Below are 23,695 nucleotides of genomic sequence, written 5' to 3'. Positions count from 1 at the left end.
GACCCAGGGCAGGCTGGGGGCACAGCCAGGGCGAGGAGGGGCAAGAAGCAGCCACCAGCACCGGAGAGGCTCAGCTCCCCGGGTCAGCGTCCACCACCATGCGGCTGGGTCCCCTCAATGCCACCCTGCTCAGCACCCCCACGGGGCACCCAGACAGCGGCTCCAGCTCGGGGCTGCAGCCAGGCAGGAGGGAGCTGAGACCCCGCAGCCCTCGAGACCCCGCAGTGACCCTGAGCGCAGGGGCCCGCCAGGACGCCGGCCCCATCACCACAGACTGCCCGGCACTGGGTAATGCCACGGGGCCTTTATTGAGGTGCTTCCGCGCAGGTCGGGGCCAGGACCCCGGCCCTGCTGCTGCTCTGGAGAGGCTGGTGAGAGTGGGCGGCCCGGCGGGCGCTGCCCTCCTGGGGTGCCGGGGCCTCCTGGGGCGGGGGTCTGGGCAGCCCAGGTGCCCGGGGGTCCCCGGAGTCCGGGGAGTCCCGTGGCGAGGGGGTCCAAAGGACGGGGGTTCCGGGAGTCCGGGGGTCCCACGGCTTGGGAATCCGGGGGGTGTCCCGAGGCGCGGGGCAGCGGGAGCTCGGGGCACCCCGCAGCGCAGCGGTCCGGGGGCCGGGGGGCCGGCGGGGCCCGGCAGTCCGGGGTCCCGGAGCGCGGGGGGCCGGGGACCGGGGGTCCCGTCACGGCGGGGCCACGGAGCCCAGGCGCAGCTCTTCCCCCTCCAGCATCTCCCTGCAAGAGAGGGGCCCCGGGCTGAGCCCCGCGCCCGCCCGCCCCGCCCGCGCCGCCCGCCCGCCCCGTACCGGTACGCGGCGATCTCCGCGTCCAGCGCCATCCGGAGCCGCAGCAGCGCCGGGTACTCGCGCAGGCACCGCGCCATCTCCTGCTCCGCCTCGCCGATCTCCCGCTCCAGCTCCGCCACCCGCTCCTGCCGTCGGGCTGTCAGCGCCGCCCCGGAGCCCGGCCCCCGGCCCGCCCCCCCCCCCCCCTCCCCCGGCCCCGGGTGGCCCCCGGGACCCCCGCCCCAGCCGCCCCCCGGCCCCTGCCCCCGCGGCCCCTCAGCCCCGGCCGCGCCCCCGCCAGCCGGGCCCCGCGCCGCCCCCGGCCGCCCCCAGCCCCGGCTCCCCCCCCCACCCACCCGAGCGCCTCCCCCGCTCCCCCCGCTGACCCGACCGGCCGGGACCCCCCGGCTCCGCCCGCCCCCCCGGCCTCGCCCCCTCCCCGTACCCCGCGGCGCCCCTCCCGTCCCCTCCCCTCAGCCCAGCGCCCCCCGTCCCGGCCCCCCCGCACCTGGTACTTGGCGAGCTCCCCGCTGCGGCGGTCGCGCAGCCCCTCCAGCTGCCGGTGCAGAGCCCCCACGGCCCCGCGCAGCGCCTCCACCTCCGCCGCGCGGGCGCGGAGCAGCCGCCGGTACCCGGCCGCCTCGGCGCGGGCACGCAGCACCGCCTCGCCGCCCCGGGAGCGGGGCCGGCAGCGGGGCCCGGGCCAGCCCAGCGTGCAGGCGGCGGAGCCGTCCTCCCCCCCGCCGGGGCCGGCCGCGCTCATCCCGGAGGCTCTGCGGCGGCGCCGCAGCGGCTCCCGCCCCCCCCCTCCTCCGCCTCCCGGTAAACGGGGCCGCGTCACGGGGCCGCAGCCAATCCCGCCCCCGGGAAACCGGCACCGGCTGCCCGCCCCCCCCCCCGGCGGCGCTGCCGGCACCGGCGGGACGGCGCCCGCCCGCCCCCAAGCCCCGGGTGGGGGCAGCGCCCTGCCGGCACACCCGGTCCCATAGGGTGCCCCCGTGCGCCCCATCGGGCCCCGGGCAGCACCATGGACAGCGGCGGGGCGCGTGTAGGGCCGCGGTTGGGGTCAAGGTCAAGGGCAGGGGCAGGGGCAGGTCCTCACGACCCATCGGCAGCCGGGGACCCCATCTGGAGCTGGCCCGGGAGGGGGGGTCCCCGTGTCCCGGCACCACGTTGCCTGAGCTGTGCTCCATCCCGGTCAGGGCTGGAGCTGGAGCAGGGCTGAGGGGCTCAGGTCTGCGCCCTGGTGCCGGTCCCACCTCAGGAGGGGACAGGTCGTGGGCCAGAAGTTCTCTGGACCAGGGGATCTGCAGCAGACCCCAGCAGACCCCACTGCCTGCACACTCTGTGCCTCACCACAACAAGGGTTCAGTCCCACACCAGGACCAGGCAGCGTGGGGAGGAGGCAGAGGTGTCCCCAGGGAGCAGAGGCTGGAGGGGGCAGCCTCTGGCTGGGTGCTGCCCGCTGGCAGGTACAGGGACCCTGTGTCCAGTGTCCAGGGCCAGCGCTGCAGGAGGACTGGGGGCAGCAGCACCAGGAGGTCCTGCCCTGCAGCAGAGGAGCTGTCTGTCTGGCTGCTCAGAGGACAGAGGGGCTGGGGCTCCTCATCAGCCCTGGGACCCCCAGATGATGAACGCCGACTCGGGTAAGTCCGGTGCTTGTGAGGACGCCATCCACCCCAGCACCCGCTCGCAAGGGCAGCGGCAAGTTTCCAGCACTGGGAACGTGCAAGTCTGGGGGAGGCCGCCCGCGCCCTGTGCTCTGCCCTCCCCAGCAGGGTGGTGGTGGAGCAGCGGGTGCAGCCTGGCCGGGAGAGCTGCTGATGGGGGGCACCGGGCCCCGGGGAGCTGGGGGGAGCGGGCAGCTCCTGCAGACGGTCCAGGGCCGGCAGAGGCACGTGGGGAGAGGGGCCCAGTGCAGGGGCTCCCCCGGATGCTGTGGGCGCGGGGCTGCCCACGGGTCGTGGTGCTCCAGGCAGGGGTCATCGGGGCTTTGGAGTCCACCTGCCCGGGGCCGCCACTCACCTGGGGCAGCGTTGGGGCCCGGAGAGGGCCAGTGCCCGGGGGCCGGGGGCATGGGGAGGGGGCTGCCGCTCAGGGGAGTGCCCGGGAAGCAGCAGCCCCCTCCCTGCCACGGGACAGAGGTGCTGGCTTGCACCCTGCCAGGCTCCTGCTGCCCACAGCCTCCTCCTGACAAGTTCAAGGTCCCCAAGGTGCGCAGGCGGTCCCCCTCTGCCACACAGGGACCTCACACCACGGAGGCCACCCCTGAGACGGACGTCACCTTATTGTCCTCGGCCCAGGGCTGCAGGTTCTGCAGGGCGTACAGGGAGGAGTTGTGCATGCAGAGCGGGTCCTGGGGCAGCGGCTGGCTCAGGCTCTTCTGGAAGGCCTCCTGCTGCAGGTGCAGCATCAAGCGGTTGGCCTGCTGGCGCTCCGCCTCGCGTTCCTCCGCCGTCTGCCTCCTGCAGCACACACAGCCCGTCTGGCACTGCCGCGCGGCCTCTGACCCGCCGGGTGTAGGGGACGGGCGCCGCCGGTCCCGCTCCAGCCCAGCCCTCCCCGGGGCTCAGTGGCAGGATCCAGCCCCCCGAGGGATGCAGCCGGGCGGCACTGCCCGGGGGGCTGCAGGCGGCTACCCCTGTGCCCGGGCCCGTTACCTCCACTTGGTGCGGCGGTTCTGGAACCAGGTTTTGACCTGGGCGTCCGTCATCTTGAGGGCCTTGGCTAGAGTGGCACGCTCGGCTGAGGCCAGGTACTTCTGGCGGTGGAAGCGCTTCTCCAGCTCGCAGATCTGCACCCGGCTGAAGGAGGTGCGCGGCTTCTTGCGCTTGGGCGGCGTGCGGTTCTGGTAGGGGTGCCCGATGCGCCGGGTCGCCGCGAAGGGCGACAGCGCGGCTGCGGGCAGAGGGGGGGTGAGCAGTCGCGCCGGGGCGGGGGGAGCGCAGGCAGAGCGCCGGCCCTCGCTGATGCCGCGGGCAGGGGCCGGGGCTGAGCCGCTGCTGAGGGGCTCGGCAGGAACAGGCTCAGCCCTGGGGCAGCGACAGAGCCCGACCCGGATGCTTGAGTGGGCGAGGGGAAGGGGAGCTCCATGGGAGCTGCAGAGGAGGTGAGGATGGAGACCCTGAGTCATCCCCATCCCGCTCCTGCAGACTGGGGACGCACGCAGCAACACACAACGGGCTCGTGCTCGGTTCCCTGCCACAGCTCCAACTGCTCTCTGAGCCCCATGAGCGGCACCCGGGTGCTGAGACACCTCCAGCCTCAGCAGGCAGCAGGGCGGGCCCGGTCCCAGGCTCGGTGCAAGGCTGGCAAGGCTCCCGGCAGCACAGAGCCACCCCCGCGCCAAGCACCGAGCTGGGCCACAGCCCCAGAGGAGCCACCACAGACCTGCCAGGGCCTCCCACCCCTCCTGGCAGCGCGGGTGGGACCCCAGAGGCCATGAGGAGGCAGCTGATGTCTCCCCCTGCACACCAGCAGTGTCAGGGCTGGCTGCCCACCAGCTGCCTGGGGGCTGGGGAGGGGCTTCACCCCCCTCGTGGACACAGGGACAGAGCCACGGGGAGCGTCAGGGCAGCAAAGGCGCCAGCAGGAAGGAAGGAGCCAGCCCCTGCACATGCGTCCCACTGCCGAGACACGGCCCCAGGGCACCACAGCCCTCGCCAGCGCTGCGCCGCATGGGCAGGGCTGCACGTGGCTGGGCCCATGGGGCTGCTGTGGGGCCGCCATGGGGCTCCGACACCCCATGCTTGCAGGGAGAGGGGCAGACCCCGCCGAGCCCACCGCGGCTGGGAGCCAGGCTGCCCGCCGGCGGGGGCGGAAGCGCTTGACGCAGGTGGAGCCGTGCAGGCGGGGGGCTGGACGCCCCCGCGCCCCCTCCCCACGCGGGGCGGCCCCTCGCCGGGAACAGATGCCGACAGCCCCGAGACCACCCCAAGGCCGCGGCGCTGAGTGATGGCCACGGCTGGGAGACCCCGTGCCGGGGAGGGGCCGCCCCGTCCACCCGCTGCTGGCGCCAGGCAGGAGACGGGGACGTCACCCGCCGCCCCTGCACGGGGACGGTGCTTCGTCACCGCGGGCCCCCGCATGGGCCGGGAGGCGAACCCGGCTCTGCCGGCGCCCGGGCTCAGCCCTCCGTGGCCCCCAGCCCCCCGTCCCACAGGGCGAAGAGCCCCGGCCCCCCGCGGCCCCGGCCTCGTCCACCGCCCTCGTCCCCGCTCGGAGCCGCGCTGCGGACGTGGCAGCGCCGCCATCTTGGGAAGGAGCCGAGCTGAGCCCGGCCAGCGCTGCCCGGCACCGCGCTCGCCCCGCAGCCAGCACCCGCTCCCGGCACCCCAGGCACCGGCAACCCGCAGCCTCTGCACTGGGGTGCAGCACCCAGTCCCTCGCCCAGCACCCTGCAGCCACTCCAGCCATAACATCGGTGCCCAGCACATGGCCCCATCGGCAGTAACACGGCCCCATCTGGAGCCCCCACCGGCCTCCAGACCCCCAGACCCCCACATCACCCGTCCCAGCCTCCCATCATCACCCCAGCATGCACCACCTCGGCACCCTATGGCCCCACAGCCATCCCCATCCACACACAGATGGGGTTCTGCAACCCGCACAGCCCAGTCCCCATCCCCATCCCCATCCGGCCCACAGCCCAGCCCCACAGCCACCCCACAGCATGGGCCCCCTGCCCCGCAGCAGCCCCGTATGGTGTCTGCTCCCTGCACAGCCCCGTCCCCACATGCAGGCGGGTGTCGTTGCGCTCCCCACACACACCTCGGGTCCTCGCCCCCCGTCCCCGCACACACCGCGGTCTGCACCCCGTGCCGCCCCCATCCCTGTGCCTCTCCTGCAGCCACCGCCCTCCCGGTGGGACCGGGCCAGTGCCTTAGCCCCGGGGACGGGACCGGTCGGTGCTGCGAAGCCCGAGCCCGCGGCCAGGGCGAGGCGGGACCTCTGGGGTCCCCCACGGAGCGGGACCCCGGCCCCTGCCCGCAACTGCCGGGAAGCCGGCTCCGGTCCCCGCCGCGCGCCGGGAGCCGAAGAAGCGCGGCGGTGGAGCGGCCGGTGACAGCGCCATCCCGGAGCCGCCGTTTATCGGCCCCGACGGCGGCCGCTTCCCGGTGCGTGGGGCCGCAGCGGGAGCGGGGAATGGGCGAGAGCCCGGCCCCGGGCACGGCGGCGCTCGGCGGAGCGGGGCGCGGAGACCGCGGCGGCGAGGCGCGGGCGGGGGCCTCCGGTGCGCCGGGGAGGGAGCCCCGCGCCCCGGTACCGGCGGAGCGCGACCCGCCCCGAAAGCCAGCTCCGGCGCGACGGAGCCCGGACCGGCCGGAGCCCCGGTCAGCCGCGCGCCCCGCCGCGCCGTCGGAGCGGCCGGGAGCCGTCGGAGCGGAGGGGAGCGGCCGGGAGCCGTCCCGGCGGCGCTCACCTGAGAGCCGGTCCTTGGCGATGCGCCGCGTCGTCTCCATCCAGGGGAAGGTGAGCCCCGAGAGCCCGGGCACCGGCGGCGGCGCGGCGGGCGGCGCGGCGGGCGCGGGCCGGTGCGCCGGGACGCGGATGACCCCGGCGGGCGGCGCGGCGGGCGCGGGGGTCACGTTCACGCTCACGTTCATGCTCATGTTGAGGTTGTAGGAGCCGAGCGAGCAGGCGGGGCCGTAGCCGCCGCCGTACAGCCCGTAGTCGGGCTCCCCCGCCGCCCGGGCCGGCCCCGCGCCGCCGCCCGGGGGCTCGGGGCCGCTGAGGATCTGGTCGATGCCGAAGCTGATGGGCTCGTGGGGCGGGGGGGCCGGGCCGCCGCCCTCCCGCGCCAGCGCCGCCGCCTCCATGGCCCCGCCGCGCTCAGAGCCGGCGGGGCGCGGGCATCGCGGGGCCGCCCTAGGCGCGGGGGGCGGCCGCGGGCGGCCGGGCGCGGGCGCGGGGGCGGGGGCGGCTGGCACCGGGCGCCCGCTGCGGCAGGGGCAGGGGCAGGGGCTGGGGCATGGCCGGCGGCGGCTGCGGGCGGCCGCGGGCTGCGGTGCGCGGCGCGGCGCGGCGGGGCCCCCCGGCAGCACGCGCTTTTCTGCCCCGCTCCATCTGGACCTGCCAAAATCCCGGCCGCCCGCCCGCTGATTGGCGGCCGCGCCCCGTGATTGACAGCCCGCGCCCCCGGGGGCGGGGGCTCGCGCATCCCGGGGCCACGCCCCGGCACCGGCGCCCCCCCGCCGGCTCCCCTCTCCCCGCCTCGGCACCGGGCCCCCCCCCTGCCCGGCCCGGCCCGGCCCGCCGTCCGCCGGGACGGCCCCGGGACCCCCGTTGGCGCGGCGCGGGCAGCGCGGCCCCCGCAGCGGCTCCGCCGCGGCCCCGCTCCTGCCGGTCGGGTCCGTCGGGCCCCGAGCGCACGGGGCTCCGCCCGGCCCCCGGACACCGGCCGGGCCCGGCGGCACCGCCGCGCTCCAGCCCGCGAAACGCCGCGACGGCGGCGGAGGCTCGTCCCGGGTCCCTGCCGCCGGGCGTTCCCTGGGTCGGAACAACGGAACGGCGGCCCGGGGCGCACCGGAGCCGCCGCCGCGACACCGGACAGCGCCGCGGCGCCTCTCCGCGGCTCGGCGCAGCCCCGGCGCTGCCCGCAGCCGGCCGGGACCGGGACCGTCGGGGCGCCGGGCGCGCAGAACCGGGGCCGCCGCTCCCTGCCCGAGCCGAGCCGGCTGCGCGTCCCGGGGCGCACGGAGCGGGCCCCGGCCCCGGGGCCGTCATGGGGCCGCGCGGGGCCGCTCCCGGGTCCCAGGGAGCTCCGGGGCGCAGCGGTTTCGTTCCCCCCGCACTCGCCGCTGCCAGGGCGGACCGGCCGCGGTCCCGCCGAGCCCACCGATCACGGAGCAAACGGATCCCGCGCCCCGGCACCCTCCCTTCCCGGGCCACGGACCCTTCCGCTGTTCCCGGTGCTGGCTGACCCTGGCTACAGCAGTCCCGCCGTTCCCGACAGCACGCGTACCGATTCCCACGGACCCGCCGCTCGCGGTAGCACCGACCCCAGCCCTTCCCGCCCCCCCGCCGTTCCCGGGGCACGCCCGTACCTGGCTCGGAGGAGCGGGACCGTGTGGCCGGGGCCGGGCAGCGCCGCGGAGCCGCCCGGGCGCGGGGTGCGACGGCGCCGGTCGGGGCGGGCTCGCCCGGTCCCGCTCTCCTGCCGGTGCCGCTCCGGCCGGCCCCGCGGCTCGCCCCGGGCGGTAACGGGCAGCGCAGAGATCGCGAGCCGGGCCGCGGGGCCTCCCGGCGACTATCGCGACAGCCGCGCCGTGGGTGGCGGGATCGGGACGTGTGTGGCGGGGCCGGTGATTCCCCGCTGCGGCTGCCGGGACGGGGTGCCGGGCTCCCCGGCGGGCCCCGGTTCAGGGCGAGGGCGGCGGGTCACGTCCCCGGGGCAGGGGCCGGCGGGGGAGGGCGGCCACCCGGCCACCCTGGCGCCACCGGTCTGGGGCAAATGACATTACCGGGGCCTGCGCCTGTAAATCACGGCAGCACCGGGAGCCGCAGCTGCTGCGTCCCGGGGGCACGGCCAGGCCCAGGGGCACTGGTGGACCCGGGGCTCCGCACACACCATGGGCACCGGGCACACCCGCACTCAGCAGGACCCACTGCGGTGTGGGGAGACCGGCCCTGCCGTGGCAGCTTCTCGGGGTCTGGGGTCATGGCATGGGTGCTGTGCTGGGTGCACGCTCACCCGGCCGCGGGAGGTGGGGATGCACACCCCACACATACACCCCAGCAGGACGCAGCTGCCTGCACACACGTGTGTGCACACACCCTGCAGCACAGCACAGCCACACAATGCACACAGACACTGCGCGGCGCGGGTGCACGCCCGCACACACATGTATGTGCTAACACAGCCCCTGTGCCATGGCTCAGCCGCACGTGTGCACCCCAGCACTGCACACGTGTGCACCTCAGCACAGCACAGCCGTGTGCGTGCACACACACACACCCCACAGCTCAGCACAGCCACACACACACACACACACTGACCCACCTGCACGGCGTTGGAGCACACACACGCACACACACACGTGAGCAGAGCACACGTGTGTGAGCGATGCACACCCACAGCCCATGGGGGCTCACTGGAGCTGCACCCACCCCTGCTGTGTGCACACAAACACGCGCCCCGTGCAGGGCCCCCAGCCTCTGTGCCTGCACAACGCGCACCCCATTCGCACATGTCCCAGCCAGGCCCACGCCAGGCACAGGCTGTCCCACATAACACAGCCCTGCAGCTGTCCTTGTGCGTGCACAGGCAGGAGGAGCTGGCCCTGCCATGCCCGATCACTTTGCTGTCCCCGTGCTCCCAAGCAAGCCCTGTGCCACTGGTTTGGGTCCACGCATCAGCGCAGGGCAGGGGAATGCTGCACACCGATCTGCAGCACTGGAGCTGCCTTCCTGGTGCCCTGCCAGGCTGAGCCCCCCCCAGTGTCTTGCTCTTGGCCCAGCAGATGCTGGGGACACTTGGCCAGTGCCGCCTTTGCCAGAGCACGGCCAACCTCCAGCCCCCCAGCTCCAGCAGCAGCCCCAGGCACTGGGCGGCTGCGGGCGCCGTGGGCAGGGAGCAGCCCCTCGGGCCGGAGCTGGCACTGGCCCAGGCGCGAGCGGCGCCTGCCCGGGCGCGGGGCGGGTGGCGGGGAGGAAATGCCTTGTGCTGGGGGAGGGACCGGGCGGCAGCAGGTTAATTAAACCTAGAGCAGGAGGCAGATGTTTGGAAGTGCCCAGGGGCTGGAATGCTGCATGGTCCCGGGAGATGGATTGGGGGGCAGGTGACAGGGCCTGGGGCAGGCAGGGGCTCCCGCGGCGCCTGCCTGCGTCACGGTCACCTCCGCCCTGTGCCGGCGGGGGTCCGCCGGGTGGCAGCCCCAGGGTCCTGGCAGGGGCCTCACCGTGATGTGTGCCCTGACCCCAGCACCGGCCCCTGCTCAGGGTGGAGAGCTGGCGCTGGGTGCTCACTTTGGAGAGATGTGAGGTCCGGGGGGGCTGGGACTGGCTCCTGCTTCTGGAGCAGAGACCCCTCCCCAGCTCCCATGGCACCATGGCTGGGGCTGCTCCAGGGTAGGGGGCTCACAGGGAAGGCTGAGCCCTCGTCAGCACGGTGCTCAGCAAGCCCGGTGCCACGATGGCTGAGGGTGCAGGTCACCCATCCAGGGACCCCCACAAGCCGCAGGGCCTCCCCATTGTCATCTGCCAGTGCTGCTGGCCCTGTCTGCACCAAGTGGCCCTTGTGCCACCCGCAGCCAGCGTTGTCCCTGTCCCAGGTGCCATGGCCCTGCCCTGAGCCTGAGCACTGTGTGCACAGCAAAGCTTGGGCGAGGGGCCCCCCTACGCACCTGCAATAGGAGGGGGTCGGGAATATCCCAGTGCATCCACACAAAACTGCTCCGCATCTCTCAGCCACATCTCACACCCCCACGGTCCCTGGTGGGTGCCCCCCTCCTGCTGCAGCAGGGCTGGATGTGGGGCTCCCTGCGGGGCGCAGCAGATGTGTCCCCAGGCCAGCGCACTGCATGAGCTGGTACCTGCATGGCACAGGCAGGACGGGGACAAGGCAGAGGGGGCACTCGCCTGGCTTGGGGTAGGAAATCAGCTGTCAGCCTCAGTACTCCGCCTGACCCTGCTCAGCACCAGACCCTGCTGCTGCTAGAGATGCACAAGGGCCGCACACCCCAGCACCCCAGCACCCCAGCACCCCGCTGCCCCCCTCCCCAGTGGCTACACCCAGCCCTCGGCACAGCCAACCTGGCAGGCAGGGGATGGACGCACCAGTCCTGGCACCTGCCCCATGGCCCCGTGCAGTGACACGGTCCTGCCCGCTGCACAGCCATCCCTGCAGCTGTCCTGGGTGCTGCCATGGCCCCCACAGTGCCCCTGCCAGCAGCCCCTCGCCCCGTCCCCCCGCCTGCCCGCAGGCACCTGCAGCTTGGGGCTGCTCGCCTGCGGCTGCTGTGGCTCCGTGGCACCAAGTCCCTGCGGACCAGCCCCGTGCCTGCGTCCCTGTCCCCTGCAGGGCCTCCTGCCGGGCTCAGGTGTTCCTGCTGGGGGGCAGGAGTTATTAAAACGGGTCCCTGCCCACCCTTCACTGCTGACAGCCTGCTCCCTGCGCGCCGGCCAGCGCGCAGCAATTAAGCGGCGGAGGCCTGGTAGGGCCCCACGTTACCACCGGCGAGATGCTGCCAAGCCGTCCTCTCCCACCCGCTCCCCCCCTAATCTCATTATCGCTGGACGTCCCCTTCTTCCTCCCGCTTCCCCCCCAAACCCGCTGGCAAACTGTAGGGACAGTCAGCTCCTCTCTGGCTGCTGGGTTAATTCTGGGCTAATTAGATGAAGCCAGCCCAGATTGGATTACTTTAGCCTGCATTTGGTCCTCCAGTCCTTGACTTGCGGCTCCCGGGGGAGCTGCTGGCGCCTCCTGCCTCAATCAGACACTTCTTAACTGCATGAAACACTCCCGGTGCCCCGCACCCGCCGGCCCCGGGCTGGGCGCTGGCACCCGGGGTGGGGTGCAGGGGGTGACGCGGTGGCACGCACGCCTCCCACCCGGCACGCGAGAGGGCTGCGCCGGGCCGGGACGCGGCCGTGGCGGCTCCCAGCAGCTCGGCCGTGCAGCAAGACGCGGCCCCACCGCACCGGGACCCCCCCGGTGCCCGGGCCCCGACGGCCAGAGCCGCCCAGGCTGGACGTCACGGTGGCCGTCGGCACCTACGCAGCGTCCTCGGGGAGGAGCTCGGTGTGACGGGGACGCAGGCGGCTGCGGCGTGGTGGCACCGGCCGAGCTGCCCAGGGTTTGGTCCCGCTGGGTGGCCCCGGGCTGCAGCCCCAGGATTGGGGGGAGGCGCCTGGTAGGGGGCTCGGGGCAGCCCCTGTGCCCCATCCCTGGGTCTGGGAGAGGGGAACCTGGGCTGGGGGCAGAATGGGTGCTGCAGCCCCCCACGCTGCCCTCCTCTATCAGCTTTATGGGATGGGAGCAGGGACAGAAGGGCTTGGGGAGGGGTGCGGAGCAGGCGTTGCTGCCCGTGCAGCACAAACCTTCTGCCATGGTGCCTGGGAGCATGACCCTGGGTGCCCTGGGGGGGGCAGGAGGGACCCGCTGTGACCAGTGGCAACGCTGCAGCTGCTGGGGTCGGTAGCCAAGGCCCCGAGGGTTCTGCAGGGCCAACAGCACCAGCACTTGGGGCTGGGCTGGGGGATGTGGAGCAGGGACATGGGGACGCTGCGGGAGCGGGGAGACAGCAGGAGGGGGGGTGCAGCCCCTGGCCCCCGTTTGGCCACAGGCACCAGGTTGGTTCCTGCACCCTCCTGAGCAGCAGCGGGTCCTGCAGTGCCGCAGGGCTGGTGCTGAGCCCAGCAACCATGGGCAGCCCCCTCCCCACCTCCCCCGGGGGCTGTGGGGGTCCTGACAGCGGGACCGGGGCTGCGGGTGCCGGGGGGCTCCCGTCCCCTCAGGCCAGGGTGCCGAGTGCCTGCAGCCGTGGCTCTCGCTGCCGCGGGGCCGTTGACAGAAGCCGTCGCTCAGAACCTCGTTATCAAAGGCCGAGGGCAGGTAATTGGATTCTGCAAATCCAATCAGGTGCATTAGGCAGGGAGTTCAGTCCATAACCGCCCAGCCCCCGGCCCTGCGCCCCCGCTCGAGCCCCCCGCCCTGCCCGGCCCCACGGCTCTGCCTCCCCCAGCCCCCCCCCGGGCACCGGCTGCCCCCGGAGCCCCCTCACCGGGGGACTCCCTCCGCTGGGACGTGTGGGGCTGGGGGCGGTGTGGGGCAGGGGGCCCCACGGTGCTGCCGGGAGGGAGCTGAGGGCACCTAGGGGTGCAGGCACCTGGGTGGCAGCCACGACAGAGGGACCAGCCCAGCGATGGGCCCCCACTCGCCTGGCCCAGGGGCTGGAGCACCGCTGCCCTACGCTGGCTGCTGTCACGAGTGCGCCAGGCCTCAGCGCAGCCCCCCCGCTGCCCCCCGCTGCCCCCGGCCCTGAGCAGGGTCCGTCCAGCCCCGCACCCCAGGGCCGGGAAAGCCCCCGGCAGGCGCTTACCAGAAGGAGCCGCCCAGACCCCGCGCGGCTCCGCAGCGGAAATGGAGCTGAATATTTGAGCAGGTCTCTGCTAAAAGCACCGGCCTGCCCGGCCCCGGAGCTTCGTGGAGGCCAGGGAAGCGCCGGCTGCCGCCCAGGCATTAATTATGCATCGGGAGATGGAGCTGCGCGGCCCCGCGCGTGCCAGGCTGCAAACGTGGCCCCGGGGGCCCAGGCTGATGCGGGGACCCTTGCCCTGCTGCCAGCTGTCCCCAGCCCCTGCCACCCCGCACACCCTGCTCCTCACCAGTGCTCCCAGCCCTGCTGCTGGCACTGCTGGCATGCCAGGAGGTGTTGGCGTGAGCCTGGGCATGACTGGGGACAGCACACAGGGTGACAAGTGTGTGTGTGGGGGGGTATGGACGTGTCCTGCATGCAGCAGGTGTCAGAGGGGTGGCACACGTGGGGACAGCGCATCCACACCGCAGGCTGGGCTGAGGGGACAGCACGCCCAGCACGGAGCACGCGTGGTGTCCCTGGGTGAGCCGATCCCCTGGGGATGTGCACCAGCAGGGTGGCAGCTGGGTGCCTGCACACACCGGTGCCCGTCCCTGTCCCCGGACACCTCTCCTGGGCTCGGTCCTGGCCAACAGAGCCACCCCAGCCCCAAGATCACCACCATGGCCTGGGCCACAGCTCAGCCAGGGGGGCTGAGGGGACAGCAGGGCACAGGGCTGCACACACACAGCACGTGGCTGTGCCAGGACAGTGTGTGTGGGGAGATGGGCTGGGGCTGTGCTCGCTGCGGTGCCGCGGTGCCAGTGCTCGGCGCGGTGACCTTGCTCCGTGTAGTGCAGTGCCGGTGCGTGGTACACTCCTGGTGCTCGTTGAGGAGCTGGCAGTGAGCGATGCTGCCCAGCCCCAGGGCTGTGCTGGCCCAGCTGTGACCCCCGCAGCCCCCGGCGCGGCCGTCCCTCCCAGGAACTGCTCCTGGCAGGTACAAATGGGGCCGGGCCCTCCCGCGCTCACCCCAGACGTGGGCGCTCACCCCGGCCCCAGCCTCATTTCTCACCGCCTGGCGAGGACGGGGCCGGAGGGGGGGCAGGCTCTGGCTGGCAGCGGGGGGGGGCGTTGTGTGGGCCCACGGCCACTCCAGGGTGCAGGGGCTGGTCCTGGCTGTCCCTGCTGGGGGTCCCCTCTGGGGGTGCCTGGACTGGGGGTACTGGAGCCCAGCCACACACCTCTTCACTGGGGCAGGAGGCAGGGAGAGGGTGGCCGACAGCTCGGGGACACGCTGGGAGCTGCCTCCCATGGGCCAGGCTGAGCCGCTCAGACACGGGCTGGCTGGGACATGGAGGAGCTGAGGTGCTGGGACCCAGGTGCTGCGATCGAGACCCAGGCTCCCAGGAGGAGCTGAGCGGACCAGGACCGGGACCAGGACCAGGAGCAGGACCTGGATCCTGACTCGGACCAGCACCAGCCAGGCCAGCAGCATCCAGGGGCTGCAGTGACAGGAGGGCGCTGGTGGCAAGGGGACGTTGCGGGGCTGCCCAGGACCCCCACAGCTCCACACTGCCCCGGAGGCACCGGGCCCCGCACGCCCAAGCCGTGGGGTGGAGGTCGCAGAGCTCCTGCAGGCGGCCCAGGGCCGAGGAGCCCCGCGGAGCCCCCGGGCGCCCCCGAGCCCCGCGCTGCCCTCCCGCACCCCGGGTCGGTGCCGGTACCGGGCTGGTCCCTGCGCCCCGTGCCCGGCCCCGGCTGCGGGATTTGGGATTTCGGCTCGGCCGGCGCTCGGGGGCTCCCCCCCACCTCCCTTCCCCGTCCCCCCCGCTCCGTGCCGGGGCCGCCCCGCAGCGCCGGGCGCCCGGTGCGGGTCCCTCGGGGCCGCGCCGTCTGCCCGCCCGGCCCCGGCCCCGGCGGCTCCCCAGGCAGCACTTGTTGCTGGGGATTGCAGCAATAATCGTAACCGTAACGAGCCATTACGGCCCTTAACAGCCTCTGCTTTGCATTAGCGGGGCCGCTCCTTCCCCTCCAGAGCCCTGATCCAATCACCCCCATTAGCGCGGCTCCAGGCTCCGGCGGCTGCGCTGCGGAGAGCGCCCGGCCCCGGCCCCGGCCCCGCACCCCCGCGAGACCCCCCCGGCCCCGGCCCCAGCCCCCCAGCCCCGCACGCTGCCCCCCGCACCGCCCCCGGCCCCGCGGCCCGGCCCGGCCCGGTCCCAGCGGCGCCCCCCCCCCGGCAGAGCGGGGCCGGGGGCTGCGGGCAGGGCGCGGCGCCCCAGCACCCCCCCGCCGCCGGGCGCCCACCCGCTGCCCCCCGCCCCCCGTCCTCCATCTCCCCCTTCCCGGCGGGAATTCCCCCCACAGCCCGCTCCACGGCACCCCTGGACCCCGCTCCCCCGGTGCCCCCTGGTGCCGCCATTGCCCCCCCGTGCCCCCATTACCCCCGGTGCCCCCATTGGTGCCCGGTGTCCCGTTGCCCCCCCCGGTGCCCCCATTGCCCTTGGTGCCCCCCTATACCCCAGGTACCCCCATCGCCCCCCCGTGCCCCCATTACCCCCCCGGTGCCCCCATTACCCCCCCCGTGCCCCCTATACCCCAGGTACCCCCATTGCCCCCCGGTGCCCCCATTGCCCCCGGTGCCCCCCCCCGCGCCCTTCCCGCGGTGCCCTGCTGCCCCCTGCCGGTCGCCGGCCGCACCACGCCCGGCGCTGATTGGCCGCTGCGCAGGGCGCCCCCCGCCCATTGGCTGCCGGCGACGGGGCGGCCACGTGGGGAGGGGGGGACGCACGTGGAGGGCCCGGGGGGGGGCGCGAGGCTCCGGGACTGGGCCCCGCCGCCGGCCCCGGGAGTGCCGGGATCGGGGGGGCAGGGCCCTGGGGCAGAGAACCGGGCACGGCTCGGCTCGGTTTGGCTCGGCACGGCTCGGCTCGATCTGTACGGATTGTCACGGCACGGCTCGGCACGGCACGGAACGACGCGGCTCGGCACAGCTCGGCTCGGCTCGGCTCAGCCCGGTTCGGTTCGGCTCGGCCCGGCGGGGGCAGGGGCCAGCACCGGGGCCAGCGCCGCGCCGCCCGGCCGTGCTTCTCGCCGAGGCCGCCAGGGGGCGCCCGTGCTCGCGGCCGGCACAGGGCGAGGCGCGCGGGGCACGCCGGGAGCTGTAGTCGCGCCGCGCGTGGCGCCGGCCCCGCCCCCGGCCCGAACCCGGAAGTGAGCGGGGAGGCGGAGGAGGTTCTAAGATGGCGTCGCCTCCTCAGGGGGGCCCGATGGCGATCGCCATGCGGCTGCGGAACCAGCTCCAGGCCGTCTACAAGATGGACCCGCTCCGGAACGAGGCGAGCGGCGGCGGGCGGCGGGGCCGGCAGGGGCGCCCGGCGCATGCGTGGGCGGAAGAGGCGCCGCGCCCGCCGCTCGGGGGGCGCCGGGGCCGCGCAGGCGCCGTCCCCACCGCGCTGCGCATGCGCCGGGCGCCCCCGCCGCGGGAGGGCGGGGCCAGGGGGCGGGGCGCGTGCCTTGGGTCGGGGCGGGCGGGAGGCGGGGCCCGGGGGGGAGGGGCGGGGCCAGGGGCAGAGGGGGCGGGGCACCGGTGAGGGGCGGGGCCACGTGAAGGTGGTGGGAGGCAGGTGAGGGGCGGGGTCTGGGGCGGGGCACAGGTGAGGGGGGCGGGGTTATGTGTGGTAGGCGGGGCCAGGTGAGCGGGGGCGGGGCCAGGTGAGCGAGGGGCGGGGCTCCAGCACCGTCCCATGGCAGGAGGTGCCCGGGGGTGCCCCCAGCCCCTGCCCCCAGCCCCCCCCCGCCCCGGGTCCCTCGCCATGGGGCCGGGTGACGCCGTGGCGCCCCGCAGGAGGAGGTGAAGGTGAAGATGAAGGAGCTGAACGAGCACATCGTGTGCTGCCTCTGCGCCGGGTACTTCATCGACGCCACCACCATCACCGAGTGCCTGCACACCTGTGAGTCCCCGCGGGGCGCCGCGCCCCCCCCCAGCCCCCTGCCCGGGGGCGCCTGGCCCCGCTGACCCCCTCCCTCTGGCCGCAGTCTGCAAGAGCTGCATCGTGAAGTACCTGCAGACCAGCAAGTACTGCCCCATGTGCAACACCAAGATCCACGAGACGCAGCCGCTGCTCAACCTGAAGCTGGACCGCGTCATGCAGGACATCGTCTACAAGCTGGTGCCCGGCCTGCAGGAGAGTGAGTGGCCGCGCGCTGCGCCCCTGGGAAACGGCTGGGGAGGGGGTGCTGCGGGGTGCCCGGGCCATGGCTCCACACATCCCAAGTGGCGATGTGGGCGGGGGACCCGCTGCTGCCCCTCGGATGCCCCACAGGGACACGGCAGGGAGCAGAGCAGGGAGACCAGGACCTGGCTGAGGAGGTGCCTGAGCCCAGCTCTGCGCCCCCCCCTCATTGCTCCGGGCGCTGGTGCCCGGTTTGTGCTCGGTGGTGCTGAGCCGTGGGGCCGGGAGCCGGGGCCAGCTCCGAGCGGTGTCCCCAGGGCCAGGCTCTGAGCGACAGCGCAGCGAGGGCGGGCGGCGGGCGGGTGGTGATGAATGCAAAGTGGCGCTGGCGGGGGGGCTCCAGATTAGCCGCCGTCACTCAGGACGGGGATGGGGAAGGCGCTGGGGACGCGTCTCTGGAAATGTCAGCTCGCCGCAGCAGCGGGGGGAGGCGGAGGGGCTCCGGGCGCTGTCACGGCGGGATGGAGACGTGCCTGTGCTGCGCTGGGAGCGTGCAGGCAGCACACGGTGTGGGCCCCGCGCCCCAAAACGTGGGGAGGGAGAGCGGGAGCAGGTCTGAGGGACGCCGAGAGCAGGGACGGGGCTGTGTGCGACGGGGCACTGCTGCAGGTCCGTGGGGTGCCCGAGGGCACCCAGCTTCTGGCAGTGCTGCTGACCCCCCCTGCAGCAGGGAGATGGGCGAGGGGCAGTCGGGGAGCCCCTGGGATCTGAGGGGGCAGGGGACAGCCCTGAGCACCGCTTGCCTCTTGCCTGCAGGTGAAGAGAAGAGGATCCGGGAGTTCTACCAGTCCCGCGGCCTCGACCGGGTGACGCAGCCCAGCGGCGAGGGTGGGCGCAGGGCCGGGGGGCTGCAGGGGGGCGCGGGGACAGGGCGTGGCGGTGCCAGGAGCCGGCTGCATGTGGAGCCCCGGCACCTGGGGCCGGCTGACTGCCACCCGCTTCTCCCCAGACACAGTCGGGGGCGACCCCATGGGGCTCCCCTACAGCACCTTCGACCATTCCCGCGCCCACTACTTCCGCTACGACGAGCACGTCTCGCTCTGCCTCGAGAAGCAGAGGTGAGTGGGGGGTCCCGCTGAGCCGCTGCCCCTTGGCTGGGAGCAGGGACGGGGCCAGGGACAGCACGGACACCGTGCATCCCGCTGCTGGGCAGCAGGGGACCCGGCCGAGCCGTGGGGCTGCACGGCCCCGCTGCAGATCCCCCCCCCCCCCCAGCAGCAGCCCCTGCCTGGCGGCTGCGAGCGTTAATAAATGCTGGGGAGGGCGCGCTGCGCAGCTGCCTGCTGGCTCCCGACAGCAAAGTCAATAAGTGGCAGCTCTGGGAGCTGTAATGGGATCGATGGCTGCAGCTCAGCTGCCAGCCCAGCCGCACGCCTGCCCCGCTGCAGCCCCAGCTCCAGGCGTGCGTGACGGGGGAGCGGGGGGACGTGTGGCACGGGGCAGCCCCCACCTCCGGGGCTGGGCGCAGGAGCCCCTGTGGACTCGTCCCAGGCTGTGCCGGGGAAAGGGGTGGGGGCTGCAGCCCCTCTCCCCTGCAGGGGCCCCCAGATTCCCCCTTCTCTTCCCCCCGCAGCTCCAGCAAGGACAAGAGCAAGGCTGTGCTGCAGGTGAGTGCCCGGGGGCTGCTGAGTGCCCAGGGATGGCCCTGGACCATGGGGCAGGCAGAGCCCCCCCTCGGGCTCGGTGCCTGTGGTGCCGGGGCGAGGGCTCGGCCCGGTGCTGATCCCGGAGGGGGCGGTGGGTTGGGGCCCCCTGCCGAGCACCCACCCTGCGCTGAGCCCTCTGCCCCTTGCAGCATAAATACGTGAGGTGCTCCGTGCGGGCGCAGATCCGGCACCTGCGGAGGGTCCTGTGTCACCGCCTGGGGCTGCCGCTGCAGCACGTGAGTGGGGCCCGGGGCTGGGGGGGGAAAGGGGGGTGCAGGCCCTGGGTGGGAGCTGGGGGGGGGGGGGGCGCAGGCCCTGGCTGACTGCGTGCCCCCACGCGTAGGTGCAGATCCTGTTCGGCGGCGAGCTGCTCCCCGACCACATGACGATGAAGCAGCTCTGGCTCTCGCGCTGGTTCGGCAAGGTGGGTGGTGTGGGGGGACGGGCACCCGCTGCCCCCGGTCCCCCTGCCCTGGGCGGGGAGATGGGGGGGCTCTGGGGGCTGTTTGGGCTGGGGCAGTGCTCGGTTGAGGCCGCAGAGCAGGGGAGCAGGGAGCCGAGATGCTGGATAACGCTGCTCCCTGCCGCCGGGCGCTGCGTCCCCACACAGGTCAGGGTGGGGGCACATCCCAGGAGGGGTGGGCAACTTCACCGAGCAGCCCCCCCGCTGGTCACTGCCGCCCGGGGCCCTGGTACATGGGTTGATGGCTTTGGGGTGCTGCTGCTGTCCTGACGCCCCCCCCTTGCCTTGCAGCCCGCACCCCTCCTGCTGCACTACAGCATCAAGGACAAGAGGAGGTAGGGGCTGGGGGCGGTGCTGCCCCCCCCCGCAGCGCAGCCCTGCTCCTGCCCCCCTACCCCACTCCTCCTAACTTAATACCCCCCTGCTTGAGTTTATTTTTTGAATAAAACTGTTGAAAATCCTCTGCGCCTCCCTTCTTTTTTTGGGAGGTGGGGGGAGGCTGGGGGTTGCTGCTGGGTCCCTCTGGCGGGGGGGCCACGCTGGGTGCTGGGGGGTGCAGCCTGGGGGCTTCCGTGGGGAGGGGGTGCAGAGGTACGGGGGGGGCACAGTGCGTGGCCATGACAAACAGTTTTTGGGTGCAGGGCCGAGCCAGGGGGGTGCCCCGGGGGGCTGCACCCCGGGCACGGCGCTGTGGGGTGCGGGGCGGCGCTGAGGGGCCCGGCCCCCCCCAGCCTCATTCCTTCCCCCCCCCCCGCTTCCCCGCGGTGCCGGTGCTCGCAGCCCCTCGGCCGAGCGCAGATGCGGCACCCGACGGCCCGGCCCCCCCGCGCCGCCCCCCGCCGCCCGCGCACAATGAGCCGTGATGAAGGCACGGGCCCGGGGCGCCGGGGGGCGGCGGAACAGGGCGGCCCCGCCGCGGGGGGGGCGCTCCCGCAGCCATCTGGGGCGCGGGGGGGCGGCGGCGCGGGGCCGGGGCCGCCCGTTAACGCGTCCCGGCGGCTGGGACCCCGCTCCGGGCAGGGGAACAGGTGCCCGGCCCCCCCCGCCGAGCCCCGGGGCCGTGCCGCAGCCCGGTCCCCGGTCAGCCCGGGGGGTGCCCGCGGGCCCCCCCCATCCTCCCCCGCGGGACCCCGGCGCCGGCAGCAACGCGGCGGGGCCGCCCCCGGCCCCCGGCTCCGCGGTGACCCCGCGCCCGGGACCCCGCCGCCGCCGCGGGGGGATCCGGTTACCGGCCCCGCGCCCCCGCCCAGCTGTCGGCCATCCCTCACCCGGGCCGCGGCCCCCCCGCTAAGCACGCCCCGGGGAACGGGGGCGCTGGGGCCGGCCCCGCACCCCGGGGGGGTCACACGGGGACCCCGCTGCCCCCAGCACCCCCGGCGGCGCAGCCGGTGGAGCGCACGGACAGACGGACAGACGGACAGAGGGACAGAGGGACGGACGGACAGAGGGACAGAGGGACGGGCGGGCGGCGGGGCGGGGCGGGCCGGGCTGGGGGGGGCCGGGCGCCCCCGCGTCTTTCAGCAGCGGCTCTGGCAGAGCAGGAAACCGCCGCGGGGCCGGGGCCGGGGCCGGGCGCTCCCCCGCGCATCCCGCGCCCCCCGCGCCCCCGCTTATCAGCGCGCCCAGCCCCGGAGCCTAATTCAAACCAAGCGCAGCCGCGGGGGCTGGGGCGCGGGGGGGCCGGGGGAGGGGGCCGGGGGCGCGGGACGAGCCCGGGGGGCCGGGAGCACGGGGCGGGCACGGGGGGCGCGGGGCGGTCGCGGGGTGCCGGCAGCCCCCGTGCCCGCTGCCCGGCCCCAAGAGGCCGCGGGCGGTGCCGGGGGCGGCGGGGCGGGGGCGCGGGGGGGGCCGGGGGCCGGGCCGGGGCCCCGCGTCGAGCCCGGCCGTCGGGGCCGGCTGCGAGCCGCGGTCACGCCGCTTAGTGCAGGGCGAAGGCGCTTTGATATCCTGCCCCCGCGTCATGCTCCGAGGGGGCTAATGGCACCAGGCTCCAGCCCGGCAGAGAGGGAAACCTGAGCCCCCCGTTCCGCCCGGCCCTAATCCGGGGGGCTGCGGGGGCCGCACAGCCCTGCCCGGGGAGGCCGGCACGGCCCGGCCCCACTGCGGCACCCCACGGCCGTGCGGGGACCCGAGGGACCGTTTGGTGCCCCGTGCGTGGGGTCCCCGGCAGCGAGCCCGGCTCAGGACGGGGGCAGCGACCACCCTGAGCCCCGAGCCGTCTGGGGCTGCCCGAGGGCCTGGCTGGGGGATTCGGGGTCGGTGACTGCAGCCACCCCTCTGAGCCCCGCGTGGTGACACCGGGCAGGGACGGGGACAGGCGGTGACATGGGGGTGCCCCGGGCGCAGACGGGTCCCAGCGCCCTGGCCCCGTGCAGGCCGTAACGGACAGGCTCAGCTGCAGGATTACCTCGGCGAGGGGCCGCGTGTCAGTCAGCGGGACGGCTCAGCTCCCGAGGGACCCCTCAGCCCCGCCACCACATGGCCCCCCAGCCCCTGCCCCTGTAGCCCCGGGGTGCAGGGCAGCACCAGCCCTGCCTCGTGTACCCCGTCCTGCTGGCCCCCCCTCCCCAAGGCCCCCCCTGCCCCTTGCTGGGCTCGTTGCCCCTTTCCAGCAGCACCTCAGGGAGACGGGTGGTGCCGTGAGTCCTGCAGGGGGTGTCTGGGGACCTGGGCCCCGCAGGGAGGCTGTGGGGCAGTGGTGCCTGTCAGAGGGGTACGGCACTGCCCCTCTGAAGGCTTCACACCCCCCATCTCTGTCCCTGCCCTGCAGGCGGTGCAGGGGTTGGACCCCCATGCTGCTGGCACCGGCTGCACCAACGTGGGGCCCATCCCCGCGTGGCTGCCCTGTCCTGAGCCAGGCTGGGCAGTGGGGTGGTGTCGAGCACCCGCTCGCTGCTGCTGTCCCTGCCACGCTTCGGCAGCACCGTCTCCTGTGCTGGCTCCTGACAGAGACAAATGAGCTGCCCGTGCCTGCCACGGCTTTCACACCCCATTGCCGGGGTGAGCGGGGCAGCGCCTGGGGACCCGGTGCGTGGGGCCAGCCCTGCGATGCCCCCGTGCCCAGGCCAGGAACCCCCACGGACCTCAGCGTGGCTCCCGGCCTCGGCTGGGTGCTGCCAGCACCGCGGCACCGTGCTGCCAGCCCAGCTGCCAGGCCGCGCCGCGGGGCCCCTCTCGGCTGCCAGCCCGCGCACAGCGGGACCTGACAGCGCCTCTCGGCGGGGCGCGGATGGATGGGGCGCCGCGGGACACAAGAGCTGGGGCCCAGCCAGTGCCACCCCACAGCCTGCACCCTGGCCACGTCCCACCTACATGCATGTGCTGGAGCTGCTGAGGAGCACGGCTGTCCCTCCCCGGCACCCTGGTGACCACCGGTGCGCAGCACGGGCACGCTGGCATATGGCTGTCATGGTGGGAATGAGCTGTCATGCCGGAGCGGGGAAATTACCCCGTAACGAGGCGCGCTGGAGATTAGGCTAATGAGAAAATCAAAACACAATTTAATTCCTGTCACCGCCTGATCGTCTTTAAACGACGCCGTGCGGTTCTGACGGGCCGGCCTGCTGTGCCCACGCGCCCCCCGGCACCGTGCCGGCCCTGCTCCGGCACCGCGCCACCGCCGCTCCCGGCCCCGGGGTCCCGCACCAGCCCCCGCCGAGCCCCCGCGGAGGGAGCGGACCTGGGGTGAGCAGGGGGGCAGCGCCCGCTTCCTGCCGGCTTCCCGAGGATGTGGGCACCGGAGGCTGGCACCGGGATGCCCAGCACCGTGGGAAAGTGGGGCCGGGGGGGGGGGGCACCTTCCTGCGGACGGAGGGGCCACGGCAGCCCCAGCCCCGCGGGACACAGCCTCAGGGCCTGGGAAAGCCGCGCTGGGCACGCAGGGCTCTCTCCCAGCCAGAGCATCAAAGCAGCAGCCAAGGAGGGCTGGGAGGGCTTGGGGTGTGCACGGAGCTCAGCCCCCTGCATCCCCCAGCACCCCCCTGCTGCAGTCCTGTCCCCACCAGAACCACGCAGGCCCCACGGCAAGCCCGGGGCAGCCCAGGCTGACCTGCACCAGCCCCAGCACGGTGCTGGCCAGTGGCCCCGGCCCCAGCCCTGGCTGCAGGGACGAGCTGGGGACCCAGCACCGCCAGGTGCGGGCAGTGACAGGGTGGCTGCCCTGGCATAAAAGGTGCCGGGGCCGGCACTTCCAGGCCCTTCTCCTCCAGCCCCGTGCAGGAGCGCACGGGAGGCAGGGCTGGAGGCCGTGGGAGCACGGCCAGGCGGGGCGGGAGGGCACCCCCTCACCTTTCCCGGTTTATCTTGGACGGCGGCATTTCCTCCAGCCCTTTGTTTGCGAGGCCGCGCCGCCCGCGCCCCACCCTGCCTTCCTCCGTGCCGCCGGGCACGGTGCGGGGGGATGCGCACCGGGATGCGTGTGGGGCTGCACTCGCGCCATGGGGCCACCATCCCCGTACCCCACTGCGGTCTGCAGGCTGGGGCCGCCGTGGAGGGTGCTCAGTGCCCACGGGACGTGGTGCTGGGCTCGCCGCAGCCAGCCCCGTTCCCACTG

At 74.7% G+C, this 23,695-nt stretch overlaps 2 protein-coding genes across 3 annotated transcripts; one reads left to right on the top strand and one right to left on the bottom strand.

Moving 5' to 3' along the window:
• Nucleotides 1-3,027: 3,027 nt before the first annotated feature.
• On the bottom strand, nucleotides 3,028-6,598 carry TLX2 (T cell leukemia homeobox 2; the record flags this gene model as incomplete). Its single annotated transcript, XM_084285660.1, has 3 exons — nucleotides 3,028-3,244; nucleotides 3,440-3,677; nucleotides 6,202-6,598. 3 exons carry the CDS (start codon nucleotides 6,596-6,598, stop codon nucleotides 3,028-3,030), a joined length of 852 nt encoding a protein of 283 aa, XP_084141786.1.
• A 9,424-nt stretch (nucleotides 6,599-16,022) lies between these two features.
• PCGF1 (polycomb group ring finger 1) lies at nucleotides 16,023-19,565 on the top strand. 2 transcript variants are annotated; one of them, XM_084285654.1, is made up of 9 exons: nucleotides 16,023-16,137; nucleotides 16,647-16,752; nucleotides 16,838-16,990; nucleotides 17,791-17,862; nucleotides 17,984-18,092; nucleotides 18,608-18,641; nucleotides 18,830-18,916; nucleotides 19,024-19,104; nucleotides 19,435-19,565. In XM_084285654.1, the coding sequence occupies exons 1-9, from the start codon at nucleotides 16,042-16,044 to the stop codon at nucleotides 19,480-19,482; spliced, it is 786 nt and encodes a 261-aa protein (XP_084141780.1). In that variant the 5' UTR covers nucleotides 16,023-16,041; the 3' UTR covers nucleotides 19,483-19,565. The 2 variants fall into 2 exon arrangements, with proteins under 2 accessions (XP_084141780.1, XP_084141781.1); XM_084285655.1 differs by lacking the exon at nucleotides 17,791-17,862.
• The last annotated feature ends 4,130 nt before the right edge of the window (nucleotides 19,566-23,695 follow it).

Source organism: Netta rufina, assembly GCF_964035555.1.
Source record: "Netta rufina genome assembly, chromosome: 4".
In the NCBI taxonomy this organism is placed as follows: domain Eukaryota; kingdom Metazoa; phylum Chordata; class Aves; order Anseriformes; family Anatidae; genus Netta; species Netta rufina.
Note: the sequence above shows the minus strand (reverse complement) of the source record. Positions and strands in the feature narration are given on the sequence as shown.